This window comes from Neoarius graeffei, chromosome 19 (genome assembly GCF_027579695.1).
Source record: "Neoarius graeffei isolate fNeoGra1 chromosome 19, fNeoGra1.pri, whole genome shotgun sequence".
In the NCBI taxonomy this organism is placed as follows: domain Eukaryota; kingdom Metazoa; phylum Chordata; class Actinopteri; order Siluriformes; family Ariidae; genus Neoarius; species Neoarius graeffei.
Genome location: NC_083587.1, coordinates 35,163,833 through 35,183,010, shown reverse-complemented (window position 1 = coordinate 35,183,010; position 19,178 = coordinate 35,163,833). Strand labels below are relative to the sequence as shown.

Genomic DNA, 19,178 nt, shown 5'->3' with positions numbered 1-19,178 from the left:
TCGCGTAGCCGAACGGACATCGGTTGAAAGTTAGCTGGCGGTTCCCAAAGGAAAAGGCCAGCTTGTGTTGGTCAGTTGGATCCACGCGCATGGTCCAGAATCCACTCGCCACGTCGGCGGTGGAGAAGAACTTTGCACCCTTCACCTTGGCAAGTTCTTGATCCAGATGGATCATGGGCCATCTTGACAAGGGCACTTGCTTGTTCAGCTGCCTATAGTCAATGGTGAGACGCCACTTGCCGTTCGGTTTCAGCACCGGCCACAAGGGGGAGTTGTAAGTCGAGTTACACTCGCGAATGATCTGCTTTTCCAGCAGAGTGTCCAGTGTTTCTTGTATTGAGTCGTATGCGGCTAACGGGATTTTGTATTGCCGCACGAACGTTGGTGGAGCGTTCGGATCTGTTGGGATTCGGACGGTGTGGATGTCCGTGACTCCGCAGTCATTAGAATCTCGCGCCCAGATCGCCTTGAAGTCGTAGAACAGTTCACGGAGCTGTCGTCTCTGGGCGTCCGTGGTCAGGCTGTCAGCTTTCACCAGCTGTTGTTGAACTTCTCGTTCGAAGCCTGGGTACGGTTCACCTAGAGCTGAATCGACGACCTCAGTTGCAGGGGTGTCGTTGCTCGATTGCGTGGCAAGAGCGTACACCAGCATGTGTTTCGGGGTGTTAGTTTTGGTCATGACTATGCGCTCGTCGCGAAGCATGTCGTGAGGTTCGACGCGGATCATGTGGAAAGGAAGAGTAATCCAGGGAGGTTCCACTGGATCGGAATGAGTGTCCGGCGTTCGCAGCTCACCGATGACTGGAATGGTGAGTTCAAAGTCATGGAATGCCTGGTCTATCAGAAGGCCTAAAGGCCGACGGGCGGGGATCGTGATGGCGTCCCGCGTGGAGTTTTGAACCAGGAGGTAAGCGGAACGATGACTCACTTCAAGCAGCGGAGTCCCACACATGGCTAAATCGAGCTCCATGAAGAATCTGAGAGGCTGGAAGAACGCCTGGGAGCTACGAAACTGTTGGTCTTTCATGATGACCAGCTTAAGAGGGGAACCAGCAGTCCTAGCGGGAATGACGATGTCAAATTCGCTAGCGACATGGCAGGCTTGGGGAATCGTTTGTCCTGACTGCATTTGTTCCGGGTCAGCTTGGAACGGGTGCTTAGCAGCGTCGGCTTGGGTCCAGATGACCCGGTTGACTAGGTCCAGTTGGGCTCCCAGTCTGACCAAGATGTCTGCCCCAATGACCAGTGGGTCAGGAAGTCCGGGGACGACACTCAAGAAATGAAGGAATTCTCTCTGACCGATGGCGAGCGACACGGCGCAGACGCCCGTGGCTTTGATGGGGCTCTGGGGTTGTTCGGCTGACAGTAGCCGGTGGCTCTTCTGCACAAAGACAGGGGAAGGAGTGCTCTGACGCACTATGTCGAACCACGTTTGGCTGATGGCTGACTTCTCTGACCAAAGCGCTAACCTGACGCCAGGTGCCGTGACGCCGTTGACAGTAATGTTGCCAGATATCCAGGGGTAGTACCTGGTTGGGGCAGATTCGCCAAGAAAGCAAAGGAAAGACGGGTGGCCATCAAGCGCGTTGCGGTTGAGAAGAGTGTCGGTTGAGTTTGGTACGTCTTGACTCGGCTCAGGGTGGAGCGGAGTGGTCTCGAGGTTCTCGGGGACCTGCCCTGACTCCGCTATCGGTGGAGTAGCCTCCACGCTAACTTCATCGCAACAGGCTCGATCATGACGACGAGGATCTGGGGTCTGTGGGGACGCGACCTGGGCCCACAGTTGCCCACGACGACAGTCAATGAGGGGCGCTAGCCTATCTAGTAGGTCTTGGCCAATGAGGAACGGTTCTACACCAACAGAGCAGATGTAAGTGGGGTGAGTGATGGACATGCCCTGGAAAGTGAGTTCTAACCATGGTTGTTACTGGGGCTTGATTCTGGGTGAAGCTAACCAAGTTGACGTCACAACGTTCGGTTCTGATGGGTCTACCTTGCGCGCGCCGCGCATCAGAAACCTCTGCGAAGACTTTGGAACACATCAGGGTGATTTCCGACCCGGTATCCAAGAGAGCTTGGAGGGAAACGTTGCCTTCTACCACAACTGGGGTATAGATACGCTTGGCGTTGCCTTTCCTAACCAAATCTCCAAGAAACTGCGTCAGGGGTGCATCCTGCGGGTCAGGCTTCACTAACGGAGGGGGTGGTTTCAACTCATCGCTGCCTATTGGGCAGGGGTCCTTTCCCCACCCCACGAGGTAGACACGCGGTGGTGGTGGGGATGGGTCCCGGCCTAGTCATGCTGACGGTTCGTCCCTGTCCTTGCTTGGCTTACCCTTCCTGTTCTTATTGCTCAGCAGTTGTTTAACTCGTGCTAATTCGGTCCTCAGTTCTGCCATCCCAAGCGGCTCTTGGTTGGCTTGTTTAATCCGTGCTAATTCAGCCCTCAGTTCTGCCATCCCAAGCGGCTCTTGGTTGGCTTGTTTAGCGGTAGCTAGCTTAGGGCTCCGCTCCCTTCGAGAGGAGTTGCGATGGGGCCTTGACTGTCCGCTATTCTGAGATTTAGGGCCGTGACTGCCAGGTTTGCGGTTACCTTGCCCGTGGGCGTTGGGGCCCTGTTCCCCCTTGGCTCCAGCTTGTCGAACTTTCCAGTTACCTTTGGGTTGACTCGACGTCTGGTGGCCGGGGTTTGGGTTCGCCCAAGGGGGCCCGCGGTTTGGGGCTTCACCCCCTTCTAGGCCTAAGGACTGATCTTCCTGCTCATATAGGCTGAGGACTCTGGGATCGTCCTCGTGGCGGTCTGTGGGTCGGACGAACGTCTCCCACGTTAGTTGTGCGGTGCGACGCATTTCTCTCATAGTATGGGGGCGCTGGCGACACACGAGTGTTACTTGGTTACGGATGCACGGGTGAAGGTTATGGAGGAAGAGGGACTTGAAGTTGCGATCTTCCTCTAGCCCGGGCTCACTTCTGCCCTGAAAGTACGCTGCACGGAGCCGACGGTAGTACTCGCGAGGGTGTTCGCTTCGTTTCTGTCTGATCAGAATGGCACCCATCGTCGCAGCAGTCTCGTCCTCGTACAATGAGTATTCCTCTTTCAAGTACTTACGTATTTTCTTGTAGTTGTCGAGGACTGACTGCGGTAAGGTCTCAACGAATGCTCGTACGCCACTACCTAAAGTTTTCCAGACTAGTCTGGCCTTTTCATGCGACGTAGCCTCTGGCAGGTCCAGGAGGCTACGCTCGATTTCCCGGAAATAATCATTAACGCTTCGGTGTCTATGATTTTCCGGCTCAAAACGCTCTATGTCTTTCGCAAGGACGTCGATTTGGCGGATCCTAGTTTTGCGTTCTGCGACGAGGCGTTTTGATTTTGACCCGTAGGAGTCCTCGCTGTCTTCGCTATTTGAGCTGCTCTCATATCGCCTATGTCTGCGTTTCGGCTTGTAGGCGGCCTCTCCGTCAGAGGAGTCTGAGGGTACGTAGCGCGGCGTTTTCTGCGGGCTAGAGGCTGCAGCGATATTGAAGCGCGAGGGGGTGTAGTGGGGAGTAAAGTAAAAACTCCCAGTGCCACGAGGTGGCGATCGCGCGACTTTCACGCGAGTTGAGCTTGAGTGCGGTGTCTGATCTACCGTTCTAAGCTCAGGTTCTTCCTCCTCCAGAGCGGAACTCTGTTCTTGGGAGGGTTTGGCCGATCCCTCATCTGAGCGACATGCTTGCGTCACTTCTTCTCTGAGGTATTCTATTTCGCGCTTTAGTTCATCTTGTGTGGCTCTCAGGCCCACGAGGCTACTCTCCGCGCTTTCTGCTCTCCTTTGAGCTTCGGCCAGTTGTCGTTTTAGTGTTCTTTTCTCTTGTTCGAGGGTCATACACACATGTTCCATTTCCTTATAGTAGATCATGAACAATTTGGGTAGCCCTTCTGGGAGAGTCATAGTACGCTCCTTAAGTTCCCTAACGGCTATGTGTATTTCATCAAAGCGAGCCTTTTGGTCCAGATCACAGAAGTAATTTCTCCTATCCTCCGGGACTTGGCCTAAATCGCCTACAACGTCGAAGAGAGAGAGGAGGGGCCCTTCTGACTCCCTTGATGGGGAACGCGACATTTTGTTCGAAATGTATTAATTAACTTAAAGGAAATTAATACTAGGTGTTGATTAGGTTAGAATTTAATTCAATCCAAGTTGCTAAATAATTGATGTGGTTTCTTAGCTACTTTGTTTTCACTAATGTTTCACTTGTATTAATTAGCTCAATTAATAATTAGTTAATAATAATTATTATTAATAATATTAATTAAGTACTTGGATTAGATATTACTCTAATGTACTAATCAATTAAACCAGTTTATCAGCTAACTGTGGTTGGCAGCTGAATTTCAGTTCTGTGATTAACACACTGTTAATGATTCACCATTAAAGTCATCTGTGTTATACCTTGGCAGTTGATTTTGGGTATACAGCAGTTTACAAGTTATTGTTGAGAAATTCACAAGGTCATTAAACTATTCCTCACACGGGGCACCACTTTAATGTAGGTTGAATTGGGATTAATTAAATTATAAATTATGTAATAATTGATAATTAAATTAATCAATTTATAAATAAAGATCAGTCTCATAAAATCTTAAATTATTAATCTTAATAATCACCGTGAATGGTTACATTCAAGATTAATGGTAGCTCTGTATTAGATGGGAAACCCAGTTGTATACAAAAGCTAAATTCTGAAGGAAAAGGGAGTTCTCAATAGTTGACCTTGTGAATAAACAACAGGAACAAGTAAAATGTAATTCAATTTGATTAGCTTTTATTTGTCTACTACTCACTAATAATAATCTCACAAAATACATTCAATGTCGGGCAAAGGTAATAACAAGACAAAACAATGGAACAATTACACCTGGACTATAAAGTTGAGGGAAAGAGAGAGAGAAAGAGATAGAAGAAGAGAATCCCTTGTGTGTGCGTGTGTGTGGAGGTGTGTGTGTGTGTGTGTGTGTGTGACCTAGCTTGTCGTTAGCTAAAACAAAGGAATGTTAGCTAAAACAAAGGAATGTTAGCTAAATAGAACAAAGGATTAGCTCTGTGGCTAATGTGTGCTTTGTGTAGGTATCTGTGGGCAGATGCTAATGACTAGCCACTCTGGCAATGCTTAAACAAAATGGCGGTCAGTGCCTAGGTGTCGTATCACAGGTAACTCAATGAGGGAGGTAACAAAATGGCGTCGGGAAATATGGCGCCGGCAGGCCTAGTCGAGAACACAAGCCTACCAGCTAGCGTATCACCCTGAGGTAGCTAGCAATAAGTTGCTAAGGAGAATCTGACCACGCTACAGCTGGATCCAAACACTGCACTTAACAACAATTTCCAACAGACTATCTAGGCAAAGAACTCAACGCGAGAGAGAGAGAGAGAGAGAGAGAGAGAGAGAGAGTGTATGTGTGTGTATAATAGGTGTTGGATGGAGAGAACTAGGCCTTGTAGCGGTCTAGCCTCGGAGCTTAAAATAACAAACTTGTCGCTGCGCTGCTAATCAGATAGGGAAGCTAGCAATGGAGTTAAGGAAAGATATCATGCAAGATACCCTGTCTAACAAGTTCAAAGAAAAAAAAACAGAACCAAAACAAACAATAAAAACAAACAAACACCTTCCGTGTCTGAGCGGGTATGCTAAATAGCTCAAAGCTTAAACATGACCCTAACAACCATCTGAATAAGCTACAAATTAAAAATTTGCCCAAGTGCCTACTCAATGCGATGGAAGTTCTTTCTCCGATGTCCGCGCTGAGGGTCGCGGTCCGAGGAGAGGAGGTTAGCGGCGCGTTGCGTCCAACCGCGGCTAACGAAGCAGGGAGATGGAGGCCTAGCCGGCCCACGGTGCTTCGGGAGAAACCTCCGGTGATGCGTCGACGAGAAAAAGGCTGAGAGGAGCGAAGCTGTCCGCAAATGCCTCTTAGCGTGTGAAAACTACTTAACTGTAGTTAAACTTTGCAAAGGTTTAGAATCGAAACCACTATATCACTGAAACTTAGCGGGTCGTTCAAAAGTTCGGCCGAAACTAATTTGAACAGGCTGTTCTCAGACAATAGCGGTTAATCTCAACACTGTAGGCGGGTGTGCCAACAGTCCGTCCGACCACTCCAGTAGTCAGAACATGAGAGGACGAATCGAGGCGCTCTCGATACAGTTAAAGCAGTTCCACTTTACGTCACATCCGGGTGGAGCGCGCAAAGAATTGTGGGATCGTTATAGGGGGCGCTGGCGAGTTACCAACAATGTGAAGAAACCCACCAACATCCCAGAGTTGAAGCTGTTCTGTAGAGAGAAATGGGCTAAAATTCCTCCAAGCCGGTGTGCAGGACTGATCAACAGTTACCGGAAACATTTAGTTGCAGTTATTGCTGCACAAGGGGGTCACACCAGATACTGAAAGCAAAGGTTCACATACTTTTGCCACTCACAGACATGTAATATTGGATCATTTTCCTCAATAAATAAATGACCAAGTGTAATATTTTTGTCTCATTTGTTTAACTGGGTTCTCTTTATCTACTTTTAGGACTTGTGTGAAAATCTGATGAAGTTTTAGGCCATATTTATGCAGAAATATAGAAAATTCTCAAGGGTTCACAAACTTTCAAGCACCACTGTATGATAGACAAATTAATAATTTATAAATTTTATTTCAAACACGTTTTTAGTTAGCGGGACTGCAGCTTATCACCGCTCCCGCCCGCGCCGCATATGTGCACTTCCGGTCCCACCTGCGCCCGTAATGAGCTTTCAAAATTTGTCCCGCACCGCACTGCTTTGCGGCGGGTCCCGCGAGTCCCGCGGGACTCCCGCGGGAGTGCAGGGCTCTACCTTTAGGTTTAGGTAAGGCCCATTTCAGATATAAACCTGAATACAGATATGAGCCGTGTTTCCATTAACCCACTTAAAGTGTCATTTTTAATAGTGGACTGAAAAATGAGTAATGGAAACACATGAATTTCGAACAAAGTTTCAAATATTGCAAAAATGTTTTCATGCACACGAGGTGGTTTTTCAGACAATTTGATGAAACAATATTATGTAAAATTGAAAGGGAAACACATTTTTCGCATTTCAGTCAAATGCATGTCATGAAGAGCAAATGGAAATACTATCTTTCTGAAAAACAAGTGTGCTATAAGAGCAATTGCAAGAGAAGAATTTATCGCTAGAGAAGAAAACCCAGCTTTAATCACATAACATCACTTCATGGAAACAAAAAGCATTCACAATTGTGTTTTGTCGGAATTTTTAAAACATCACTTCTGTTATGTGCAAAACTGCAGTGGAAGCCTAGCTATGGATATTTGAAGCACTAAACAGGTATTGATACACATAGTGGCTTTGTATTACACCACTAATGTAGACAATACTCAGAATATTTACCAATACTGACAGTTCATTTATTTTATTTCTAAAATGTTTCTGTTACTGATATTACTAGTACTGCATTGTTAACTTCAATTCTCTTTAAGGGTAAATACAGTCTCTAAGCTCATGTTCTTTCCAATCATGAAGAATGTTTTTATAGCTATCCTTACATTAAAACATCGCCTGGAGTTACCTGTTAAATTTTGACTAAATGCCATACATATGATGCAAACACATTTTTAATTTAAGGTACAGAAGCTTCCTTCTGACCAGAATCATTAACTTCCTTCATTTCCATATTTGCAAATCACTGAATGCAATACTGTTACTAAATGTGTGACAAGACACTTTCAGGGTCACACAGCATGCATTCAGCATCCAGGAATGTTCATTAGAGACTATGAATCTATCAGTACCGACGTCCCAGTGGCTCCCCAGGGTGAGATAAAGTGCAAGGGCTCAACAGTTACCATATGCCTAATCAGAGAAGGTTTAGACACAGCCGGAAAGGTAAGTGTGAACACTTAGTTAGCCTAATTATCTCTGCCAACTTTGTTGAAGAAGGTTATGTTTTTGCCTCTGTTTGTTTGTCTGATCCAAACATAACTCAACAAGAGTGCCCTGACAGCACAATATTCCCCACTGGCAACTATACAATAACTCTGGTAAAATGCGACTGAATTGAACAAAATTGCAATATGCGTATTACCAACATATAACAAAGAATCCTGTCAAGTTTGGTGAAATTCCTCCAAAAATTGAGAGAGGAGTTGATTTCAGAACAACATACACCCTCATGAAATTGTCAAAAGTTATTTAATCAAGGGTCAAAACTCTGGTGAAATTTTCACAAATGAAATTAAATCGCAATATGCATATTACGGTCATATAACAAGGCCTTTTGCCAAGCTTCGAGAAATTCATCCAAAAATTGTGAGAGGCGTTGATTTCAGAAGGAAAACACACTCATGAAATTGTCAAAGTATAATTTTGTTAATCAAGGGCCGCAACTCTGGTAAAATGCAACCAAATTGAACAAAATAATATGTGTAGTACCGACATACAACGTCTTTTTACCAGGTTTGGTGAAATTCCTCCAACAATTGTGAGAGGAGGTGATTTCAGAAGGAAAACACTCATGAAATTGTCAAATTATAACGTTGTTAATCAAGGGCTATAACTCTGGTAAAACGTGACCCAATTTAACAAAATTACAATATGTGTATTAGTGACATATAACAAAGAATCCTGCCAAGTTTCGTGAAATTCCTCCAAAAATTGTGAGAGGAGTTGATTTCAGAAGGTGCGCATCCTTCCCGGGATGGACAGATGGACGGAAATCGCCATGACATACTGTAATCCCCCTTCGGGCTTTTTGGCCAGCGGGGGATAAAAAGTAGTGAACAGATTTTGATGAAATTGAGGAATGGTGGGCCATGGACCAAGAAACAATTGATTCCATTTTGACACAAATCTGAATATGTGGCTTGGCCGACATAGGCACTCTACTGAGTGCCCTTCTAGTTTAGAGTGGTGACTAACCTTCTCATAATAGGTGACTTCATATTCCACCACGGCACCGTCTGAAGTTTCTGGACCCTGCCAGGTCAGGGTGATGCTGTCCCTGCTCCTCCTCTCCTTGACAATCACACTCACTGAGAGACAGACAGAAGGGAACATAATGAGAGGACACAAAGTAAGATATGTTCAGACTGATTGCCATCATAAAGGAAGAGGGTTAATTGTGCTTCTAATTAAAGAGTAGGAAGGGCTGTGGGAGGGAGAGATGGCAGGATAGAGAAGTTTGAAAGGTAATAAATTATGCAGTCTGTGTAGTAAGTAATGTTGCAAGAAAATTAATTCGCCAACTGGCTCGTACAACACCAGAGCATGTTAGCAGCCCTCAGGATATTGTAACAGTGTATGTGTGCTAGCATAGCCCATAAAGACAGACAGGAAGAAAGAAGCAGAAAGTGATGAAAATGAGACAAAGAGAGAAGTAAAGAGAGAAGTGAGAGTTAAGGGAAAAAGCAACAGGAGAAGGCAGAGTGAGAGAAAGGGAGTGTGAGGGGAAAAAAATAAGTAAGTGAAACAGAGAGGCAGGAAGTAAGGGGGAAGGAATGAAGAAGCAAGACAAGGTGGGAGTGCTAATGAAAGTGTCAGAGTATAAAGACTGGAACAAACGAGGACCGCCTGCTTTGGACCTGGACAATGAGTAATGAACAGAAATCACAGAAGAAAGGAGTGGAATAAAAAGTAAGGGGGGAAGGAAGGAAGAAAAGATCTTGACAATGCTTCAGCCCTCTTAAGAGTAATGGAGGTGACCAGAGCAAGATAAGAAAACCTTTTCAATATCATAAGTCCAGTCACTGCATATCTATGTCAGGACTTAATCAAAATCCATGTACATATAATGTATTACAGTGGGATTTAAATGTAGATTGAAATGTAAATACTTAAACCACCTCTGAGATGCATTTTAGCCTATGTACAGCCATCTCTCCAAGCCACATGTCACATTTATTCCTCCCTACTTTCTTCATAACACATGTGGTCCAGTTTGATCTGGATATCACATTGGCACATACAAGATACAAGACATGAAATAACCAGATGCAAGCTAAGTTTTCTTTGGACAACAACTGCCAAACACAAAAGGTAATTTCAGAATGAATGCATTACTGACATTAGTCATTAAAGTGAACAATACAACCCATTGCAGCCCTTAAATGACTGAAACACAGACAAGAACTTTGAAAATTACCTTGAACATTACCTCTATGTCTAAAAACTTACGCAGATAATCTTATTTTGATTAAAATGACATCCTAAAAACAAACACACAGTTCATTGCTCAGCACATAGACACTTTTCTCTTGGAGCGGTCTTGTAAATATTTTAACGGTACATAGTGACCATGCTGCCTGTCATCACTTATTCCTCCCTGCATCCCCACCTCATCACTATGGTAACACTATTGTCGGCTCTTATTAGCAGGAGATGCTTGATTTGAGTGCCGTGGTCGGGTATGCTCTCAGAGCCCTCATCACGGCTCATTCTCTGTTCTCTCTCTGACTTTCAATTTTATCCTCTTTCTCTTGTGCTCTCTGCCTTTTCCTCCCTCATGGTCTCTTTTTGAGTCCATCTCTTTTTTCTCTCCCAATTTTCCCCTCTTGATCTCACTCTATATTTGACATTCTCCTTTTCTCCCGCTCATCCTCTCTCCTTCTCTGTGTGTTTTTCTATGAGGCCAAGGGTGCCATATAACACACCCCAACATGCCTGTGGACATGAGGCATAAGGTCATGTGAGACCTGCACACATTAAGTTGGCTCTTTTAAGCAGAGCAGCAGTCAGCTCTGAAGAGAGAGCAGAATAGGAAGATTAGCCACGAATTAGCTTTTCCTGAAGAGTGGGACTGCAGTGAGAGACAGGATGCGAAAAAGCTTGTCTCACATCACTAGAACTAACTGCAATATATCCACTCTTCCACACTAACACACAAAAGAAGAAGAAGCCTTTGTCACATGCACACTCAAGCAAAGTGAAATTCATCCTTTTCATTTAACCCATCTGAAGCAGTGAACACACATGCACACACACAAGTCAGCAATGAGCGCACACACATACCCAGAGCAGTGAGCAGCTATGCTACAGCACCCAGGGAGCAGTTGGGGGTTAGGTGCCTCGCTCAAGGGCACTTCAGCCCAAGGCTGCCCCATGTTAACCTAATCGCATGTCTTTGGACTGTGGGGGGAAACCAGAGCACCCAGAGGAAACCCACACAGACACAGGGAGAACATGCAAACTCCACACAGAAAGGCCCCTGTCGGCCGCTGGGCTCGAACCCAGAACCTTCTTGCTGTGAGGCAACAGTGCTAACCACACACCCACACACCCCTCTGGATATATTCCAGCAATACATTATAATACAAATACACTAGGTATTAAAATGAGAAACAATGCTTCTAAAAAGAGACACAAAAAACTCCATCACATTTGGAAGGACTGTCAGGTGGCAGGTAAATAATAGCTGAAGGGAATATTTGAATGTTTTGTTTCATATGTACATTAAAAAAAATAAAAACTGTCACATTATCGTGCTCAGGTCAGTGTAAACTGAATGTCATTGCTATAATCTAATTATATCCGTAAAACTATTTTAAATGTGTGCAAGAGCTGCCTGTTTCATATTATATATTAGCTCAATGAATTAATAAAGGAAAACCAATATTAAGTGTCTTAGATCAATGTAAAATACCACCACACCCTACCAGAATAGCTTTCATGCTCCTGAGCATGCATACTACAATTCCCTTGGACTGTACTGGAGTTTACAAACAAGATATTCCATCAATATATGTTTTGATGATGGTGGCGGATAATGCTGTCTAGCACATTGGTCTAAAATTTTCCATAGGTGTTCAGGTTTAGATCTTATGACTGCAAAGTCTAGCATTTTCAGCCTCAAACCATTCAGTGAGCCCTGTGGATAGGGTGGAGCAGAGGGGAACCATGAGGGCCTTCTAGGCCTTCAGAGAAGGCCCACACATATCAGCATTTCAAATATTATATTTAATTTCTTTCATTCTTGAGTTGCTTTCATTCTAATTATTCTCTTCTAATTTGGTCCCATTTTCTATCAAATTTGCTTCAGAAATGAAAGGGTTATTGTCCTGAAAACATTAAAATTGAGTTATCCAGGGAGATTTTTTTTTTTTGCTGTTGCTGTCTCTAGGCTGAGAAAAGTTTAAAGCTGGCTCAATCATTGGTTAGAATTTCATTGCCAGGACAGAAGGCCATGACAGTGTATGTTTATGTAGGAAGTGACAGATGAATTAACCAATCAGATTTTCATTTATAGTGGGGGGGGGCAAAAATGTATCACCCTAAGCCTTCTCGAAGGCCAACGCAAGCTTAACAGCGAGTCGGCACCGCTAGCACGTCAGTGACGAACGCTACACTGGCTGGAAGGTTACATCAGTAGTGTTAGCGAATGCCAATGAAGTGGTCAAGCCAGTGCTATTGAGAGCAAGTAGCACAGGCTAACAACCAAGAAACTAAGATTTCTGTCTCCAGTCTCTTCTTCCACGCACGCTCACCATAGTATTTTTCACACAGACTGGTGTGTCTGAATTCCTAGTCCTAATAGTAATGGTTCACCACTGCGGTGGAGTCATGTTGAAAAAGACTATTCCCATCAAGATAGAGAGAGTTTATCATACGACCAAGGTGAGCAATCAGAATAACTTGCACTGATTTGCAGTGTCACTTCATGCTAAGGGAACAAGCCCAAACCATGCCAGTAAAATGCCTGCTACAGCGTGTGTGTGTGTGTGTGTGTGTGTGTGTGTGTGTGTGTGTGTGTGTGTGTGCATACAGCTGACCTGACTGACTGGTGGTGATGTTGATATTCACTAGGTGTCGAGGGCTTGAGCTGAGATCTGAGACTCCATTCACTGCCTCAATGCTAAATGTGTAGTTGGTTCGAGGCTGGAGCTCGCTGACCTGAACTCCGGGGTGAGCCAGGCCAAACTGTCGTGGGCTGAAGTGAATACTGCTGCCACAGGGGACGCACTTTTCAAGCATCTCACCCACAGAGTTTGAGCACTTCCTGCAATGGACACTGTAGGTTACATCCCCTCTGCCCCCAGTGTCTCGCGGCAGGCTCCATTCCAGAGTCACTGCTGTCTCGTTCACTGTGGAAATGGGGTTGGTTGGTGCTGACGGAGGCCCTGTAACACACACACACGTTAATCCATTAATCATACTATCTCTCTGAGGACCTTCCACTGGCATAATTATTAATTCAGGTAATTAATCCTGTGCCTGCACCTAAACTTACTCTCAGTAATGAAAAGGAAACTTTTTGGCTCTTTTGTGTTTTTTTTTTTTTTTTGTTCAACAACACTTTCCTTGTGTGGACCATCCAAATCTCCCCACAAGGTCACAGACAAAACAAACTGAAAGCATAACCTCATTTGTGGAGGTAATTCAACTGTGTTGACTGGCGCACGCGCGCACACACACACACACACACACACGCGCACACACACACGCGCACACACACACACGCGCACACACACACGCGCGCACACACACACACGCGCACACACACACACGCGCACACACACACACGCGCACACACACACACGCGCACACACACACACGCGCACACACACACACGCGCACACACACACACGCGCACACACACACACGCGCACACACACACACGCGCACACACACACACGCGCGCACACACACACACGCGCACACACACACACGCGCACACACACACACGCGCACACACACACACGCACACACACACACACGCACACACACACACACACACACACACACACACACACACACACACACACACACAGGTTCTCAAAGTGAGTGCCAGCACAAACCCCCATGAGTTTGTAAAGTATTATTATTCATCTCATCTCATTATCTCTAGCCGCTTTATCCTGTTCTACAGGGTCGCAGGCAAGCTGGAGCCTATCCCAGCTGACTACGGGCGAAAGGCAGGGTACACCCTGGACAAGTCGCCAGGTCATCACAGGGCTGACACATAGACACAGACAACCATTCACACTCACATTCACACCTACGGTCAATTTAGAGTCACCAGTTAACCTAACTGCATGTCTTTGGACTGTGGGGGAAACCGGAGCACCCGGAGGAAACCCACGCGGACACGGGGAGAACATGCAAACTCCACACAGAAAGGCCCTCGCCGGCCATGGGGCTCGAACCCGGACCTTCTTGCTGTGAGGCGACAGCGCTAACCACTACACCACCGTGCCGCCCAGTATTATTATTATTAATAATAAATCACTTATTTATAATAAAAAAATTAATAAAATAAAGTCCTGTCAAATGTATACTCTAGATTTTAACACCATATACTTTGTTCTAGAACAAGTTGTGACTGAAAAAAAAAAGTTAATAAACCATGTTATGAGGAAAAGATGACAAATTTTTAGACATCATTTTGAGACAATGCTGATGTCATTTTGGTCTGAGAGTAGCAATGTAAAATAAAAGTACCTCAAAATGGCTTTACATTGCATTAACACTTGGAGATTTTGTGTCAGTTTGCACAAATATTCCATAATATGCTAATGAATAAGACAAATATAAGAAACGTTATTGTTTTTGACATTTAAAGAAGAAGTCTAGAGAATTAACTGTTTCAGGGAATTCATGGTGCTTAAAATAATATGTAGTTAATGAGCTTACTTGTGCAGGCCATGGAGCGAGGGTCAGATTCGGCTCTGTAGTATCCCCTTTCACATACACACTCAGAAGCCTTATCCTGATGCGTGAAGCTATGTGGTGGACACTTCATGCAGTAGGCATCCATGGCTGAGGCCTTGTAAAAGCCAGATCTACAGGCTGCAAGTCAGAAGAAAGAGCAAAATGGGTCATCCAGAAGAAATGGGTGGTGCTTATACAATCCAAAACTCAAACATTCATAAAGTCTTGCAAACAGATCTACATCCAATGTACGGAACAAAAAGCTATCCAATTTAAAAATCATAGAGCAGCACAGAAACATTACGTGTTTTTCAGCTTGTGCCTACTGAGCACCTCTGTTTATGTAAAAGCTTCTTGGGGTTAAGTTTGCCCTCACCCATTGGCCCGTGTGTGTGTGTGTGTGTGTGTGTCATATATATATATATATATATATATATATATATATATATATATATATATATATATATATATATATATGAGTGATTCCACGCTTATGGGTACTGAAATGGGGACATGAACTTATTTTTAAAAATTCACCTAAAACCATTTCTTTTTTTTACCATCAGGTCACAAAACATGTAATCTTTAATGAATGATATGTTAAAAGATAACTTTAATTTTCTGAGATGTAATAAAAACATATTTATATGCCAAAGTCAGAACGTAACAGAAGTGTTGTGGACATATATATTCTCAATTTTAACAATGTAGAATTACTTTTTGAAACATAGGAAGGTGATGTTTTAGCAAATATAATTAATAAACATGTGTAGAATAAGATTAACATGGTATATAGCTAGATTGTAATTAATTTGTAACAGACGCGAGATGGACAATCGTAACAGAAGTAATGTAACAGACATCATTTTGGAACTCATAGGCTTGACTTTGGCATATAAATATGTTTTTATTACATCTCAGAAAATTAAAGTTATCTTTTAACATATCATTCATTAAAGATTACATGTTTTGTGACGGTAAAAAAAGAAATGGTTTTAGGTGAATTTTTAAAAATAAGTTCATGTCCCCATAAGCGTGGAATCACTCATATATATATATATATATATATATATATATATATATATATATATATATATATATATGTGTGTGTGTGTGCGCGCATTAGAGTGCCCCTCAGGGACATTGTACCAGACTCCCATACTGCCAGAGCACTAAAAGCAAACTCTTTATTTTTGCAAACACATCTCAAAAATGTCACATCTCATCAGACACAGCACGATGCCTCTGCCAGATTTTCCAGACGGTGAAGATGGTTGTACAACAGAGCTTACTTTGGTTATGTTTTCTCCACAGGATGCCACTTCTCATATGATTTCTCAAATCAATGGGGCTGCAATTAACTTTAAATGTTAAATGCACATCAGTCCTTACATCCACCCTAACAATAATACATCAGCACTGAATTAGACAGAATGACAAACCTATTAGTTATAATGATGTTGATTCGGCTCAGAGATTCATATCCTCACTGACAAAGCTTATTAAATAAATGCAAAAGTGTTATTTTTAGGTTTATTCATTCCTACACACTTATTACATTACAACGTATTCTATAATTGGCATTGCAACAAATTAGTGCAGTGTATTAACAAAAACAAACAAACAAACAAACAAACAAACAAAAAAAAAAAAAAACACGCACACCTGAAATACATTATACCATGCACTACTCACTTCAGGGTATCCTCAACTTCTCAATCCAGTTATTAACATCCTCACAACTAACTGCAATTACCACAACACCCCAACCCCAGATCAGCAACTTATCACTGCACATGCATGTGTCTCACAACCCCACATCCAACATCAGCAACTTATCACTCTACATGCACATGTAGGAACAGTGAAGCATCAGAATTTATGCAGATGTCCTGACATCCTCCTGTGTGTTTGAAATTATTGCCTATAAATCTTCTTGTGTAAAATGAGGTGACTCTCAGGGAATAAGACAGCTGTGATGAAGACCACTACACATCCTGTATGAGCTAGGAAATGGGAAGGGGGCTGTTAGAGCTCTGATAAGAGCACATACTCATTAATTGAAGTTAAGTTCAAAAAAAAAAAATCCCTAATCTCTTCTGTAACAATGTTTTTTTTCCCCTAATTTTTCTTACGTCTACAAAAATGAGGACAGAATTTACGGTAGCAGGTATAGTAAATTGTTTCCCTGACGAAAGAAAGAAAGAAAGAAAGAAAGAAAGAAAGAAAGAAAGAAAGAAAGAAAGAAAGAAAGGTTATGTGGGACAGTTACTTTTGTGAAATAATTAAACTGTTAAGTCTGGTAGTTGGGTCTTTGTCAAGGATAGAAAATAAATTAACAGTGACTGTTTCACTTTCAACTTCCTCCACTGATATATGGGTCTATTTTCACATTGGTTAACAGTTTCCTACATTACCCACAATGCTGTTTGACTACCTGCTGATAGTTGCACCAGTGGGATTTCTCTTGTTTAAGGGAAGTAATGCAGAAGTGCTTTAGTTCTTCAGTCTGTCCAGCTCTCTCTCTTTCTGTTCTCCAATGCAGTTTTTTTTTTGTCATCAGCTGGGATGGCCATTATTTCCATGATCCATCCATTATCCGTAGCTGCTTGTCCTATGTAGGGTTGCGGGCAAGCTGGAGCCTATCCCAGCTGACTATGGGCGAGAGGCAGGGTACACCCTAGACAAGTCGCCAGACCATCACAGGGCTGACACAGAGACAAACAAACAATTACACTTATATTTACACCTACGGTCAATTTAGAGCCACCGATTACCCCAACCTGCATGTCTTTGGACTGTGTGGGAAACCAGAGCACCCGGAGGAAACCCACACAGACAAGGGGGAGGAAACTCCACACAGAAAGGCCCCAGTCGGCCACTGGGCTTGAACCCAGAACCTTCTTGCTCTGAGGTGACCGTGCTAACCACTACACCACTGTGCTGCCGGGATGGCCGTTATCCACTCCATAATCCCCTCTCTAAATCCTTATAATATTTTCTTCCATATTTAGACCATTTACTTGGCATTCTGACCATCTATCAGAAGAAACACATAGAATAAACCATCGCTAGCCTCGCTACTCTGTTGGAACACACTCTGACAACGGGCCGAAATATGTAGCTAGCCTACGGACACCGAAAGCATTACGATCTGAATCACTAATATCTATATTAGTTCCCACTACAACATGTTGGGATAGATACACTGCCTGCATTTTCACTTTTGTTCACCATAGGCTGCGTTTGTGGAGATTTAATTCTGATTATTTGCTTTAAAACAATGTCTTGGCAACCTCTGGCCATTTCAAGACTCGCAAAAAACATCATGCATGGACTTGCTTTTTCCACCTGCAACCTTCCAGTCCTTTTATAAATGCCAACACCACCACAACTGAAACCAAAAGTCCTGATCATTTGGGAGTGTGAAATTACACAGCTCATAATTCTCCAAGCTAGTGCACACCAACTGAGCTTTTCTACCATTCAAATTAATGTAACAATCACCAACCACATTGTCACCCACTAAATCTATTCTAAAAACTGGCGCTACTCACTTTCTCTCCATTCAAACCACACACACACACAGTTATTCCTCAGATTATACCATAGTTTTGCAGAATTGTGCTTACCGTAGCATAAATTTGTGGTTCCTGTTGTAGTGGGAACTATACCAGCACCTCAGTAGGCTAAGACCCAGCTGTAATATCTAAAAACAGACTTCCATGTTCTCATGGACCTCTCCAGAGCTTGCCAAAGCTAGCGCCTCACTAACAATCATTGCTTTATGCCTGCCTATTGGTCGCTAATGTAGAACAAGAAAAGAAACCCAAACAGTAGTTCTGGGAAATCAATTTGATGCTGAGCTGAGCTACAAAAGAACTCTGTCACTGTTAAGCAGTGTTTCTGAGTTTTGAGCAGGTTGGTGAAAAGAGAATGTTTCAAAAGGAAGCCTGTGACAGTTTTCTCTATAAAGAATTTAAGAGCAAGAGTAAACTGAAAACATCAAACCACTTAACTTTTTTCTAGAGGAGGCTATTTTGTTGACAGTTCAAGAAGGCTCTTCACACAGATTGGTAGTAATGTACAGTCAACAAAATTCAACCTTTCCAAAGCAAAAAAATATAATAATAATAATGCTGCATGATAATCTAAAATGATAATTACATTATTTATTAGAAGATTATCAAATAATGATTCCGTACAGTGGTGCAGTGGTTAACACTGTCACTTCACAGCAGAAAGGTCCTGGCTTCGAACCTTGTGGCCAACCATGGCCTTTCTGTGTGGAGTTTGCATGAGCTCCCTGTGCCTCCAGGTGCTCCGGTTTCTTCCCACAGTCCAAAGACATGTGAATTAGGCCAACTGGCTACTCTAAATGGCCCATAGTTGTGAATGTGAATGGTTGGTCGGTCATCTCTATGTTAGCCCTGTGACAGACTGGCAAGCTGCCCAGGTTGTACCCCGCCTCTCGCCCGAAGTTAGCCGGGACTGGCTCCAGCTTTC

General features: G+C 43.6%; 1 protein-coding gene across 1 annotated transcript in view; it reads right to left on the bottom strand.

The window, feature by feature from the left end:
• The window catches only part of ek1 (eph-like kinase 1), a 206,055-nt gene that overhangs the window by 89,006 nt on the left and 97,871 nt on the right, over nucleotides 1-19,178 (bottom strand). Inside the window, exons 4-6 of the mRNA XM_060900022.1 lie at nucleotides 14,655-14,810; nucleotides 12,794-13,141; nucleotides 8,949-9,061 (exon numbers count right to left, since the gene is read on the bottom strand). Coding sequence (XP_060756005.1) covers nucleotides 8,949-9,061; nucleotides 12,794-13,141; nucleotides 14,655-14,810 — 617 coding nt within the window. The remainder of the gene's footprint in view (nucleotides 1-8,948; nucleotides 9,062-12,793; nucleotides 13,142-14,654; nucleotides 14,811-19,178) is intronic.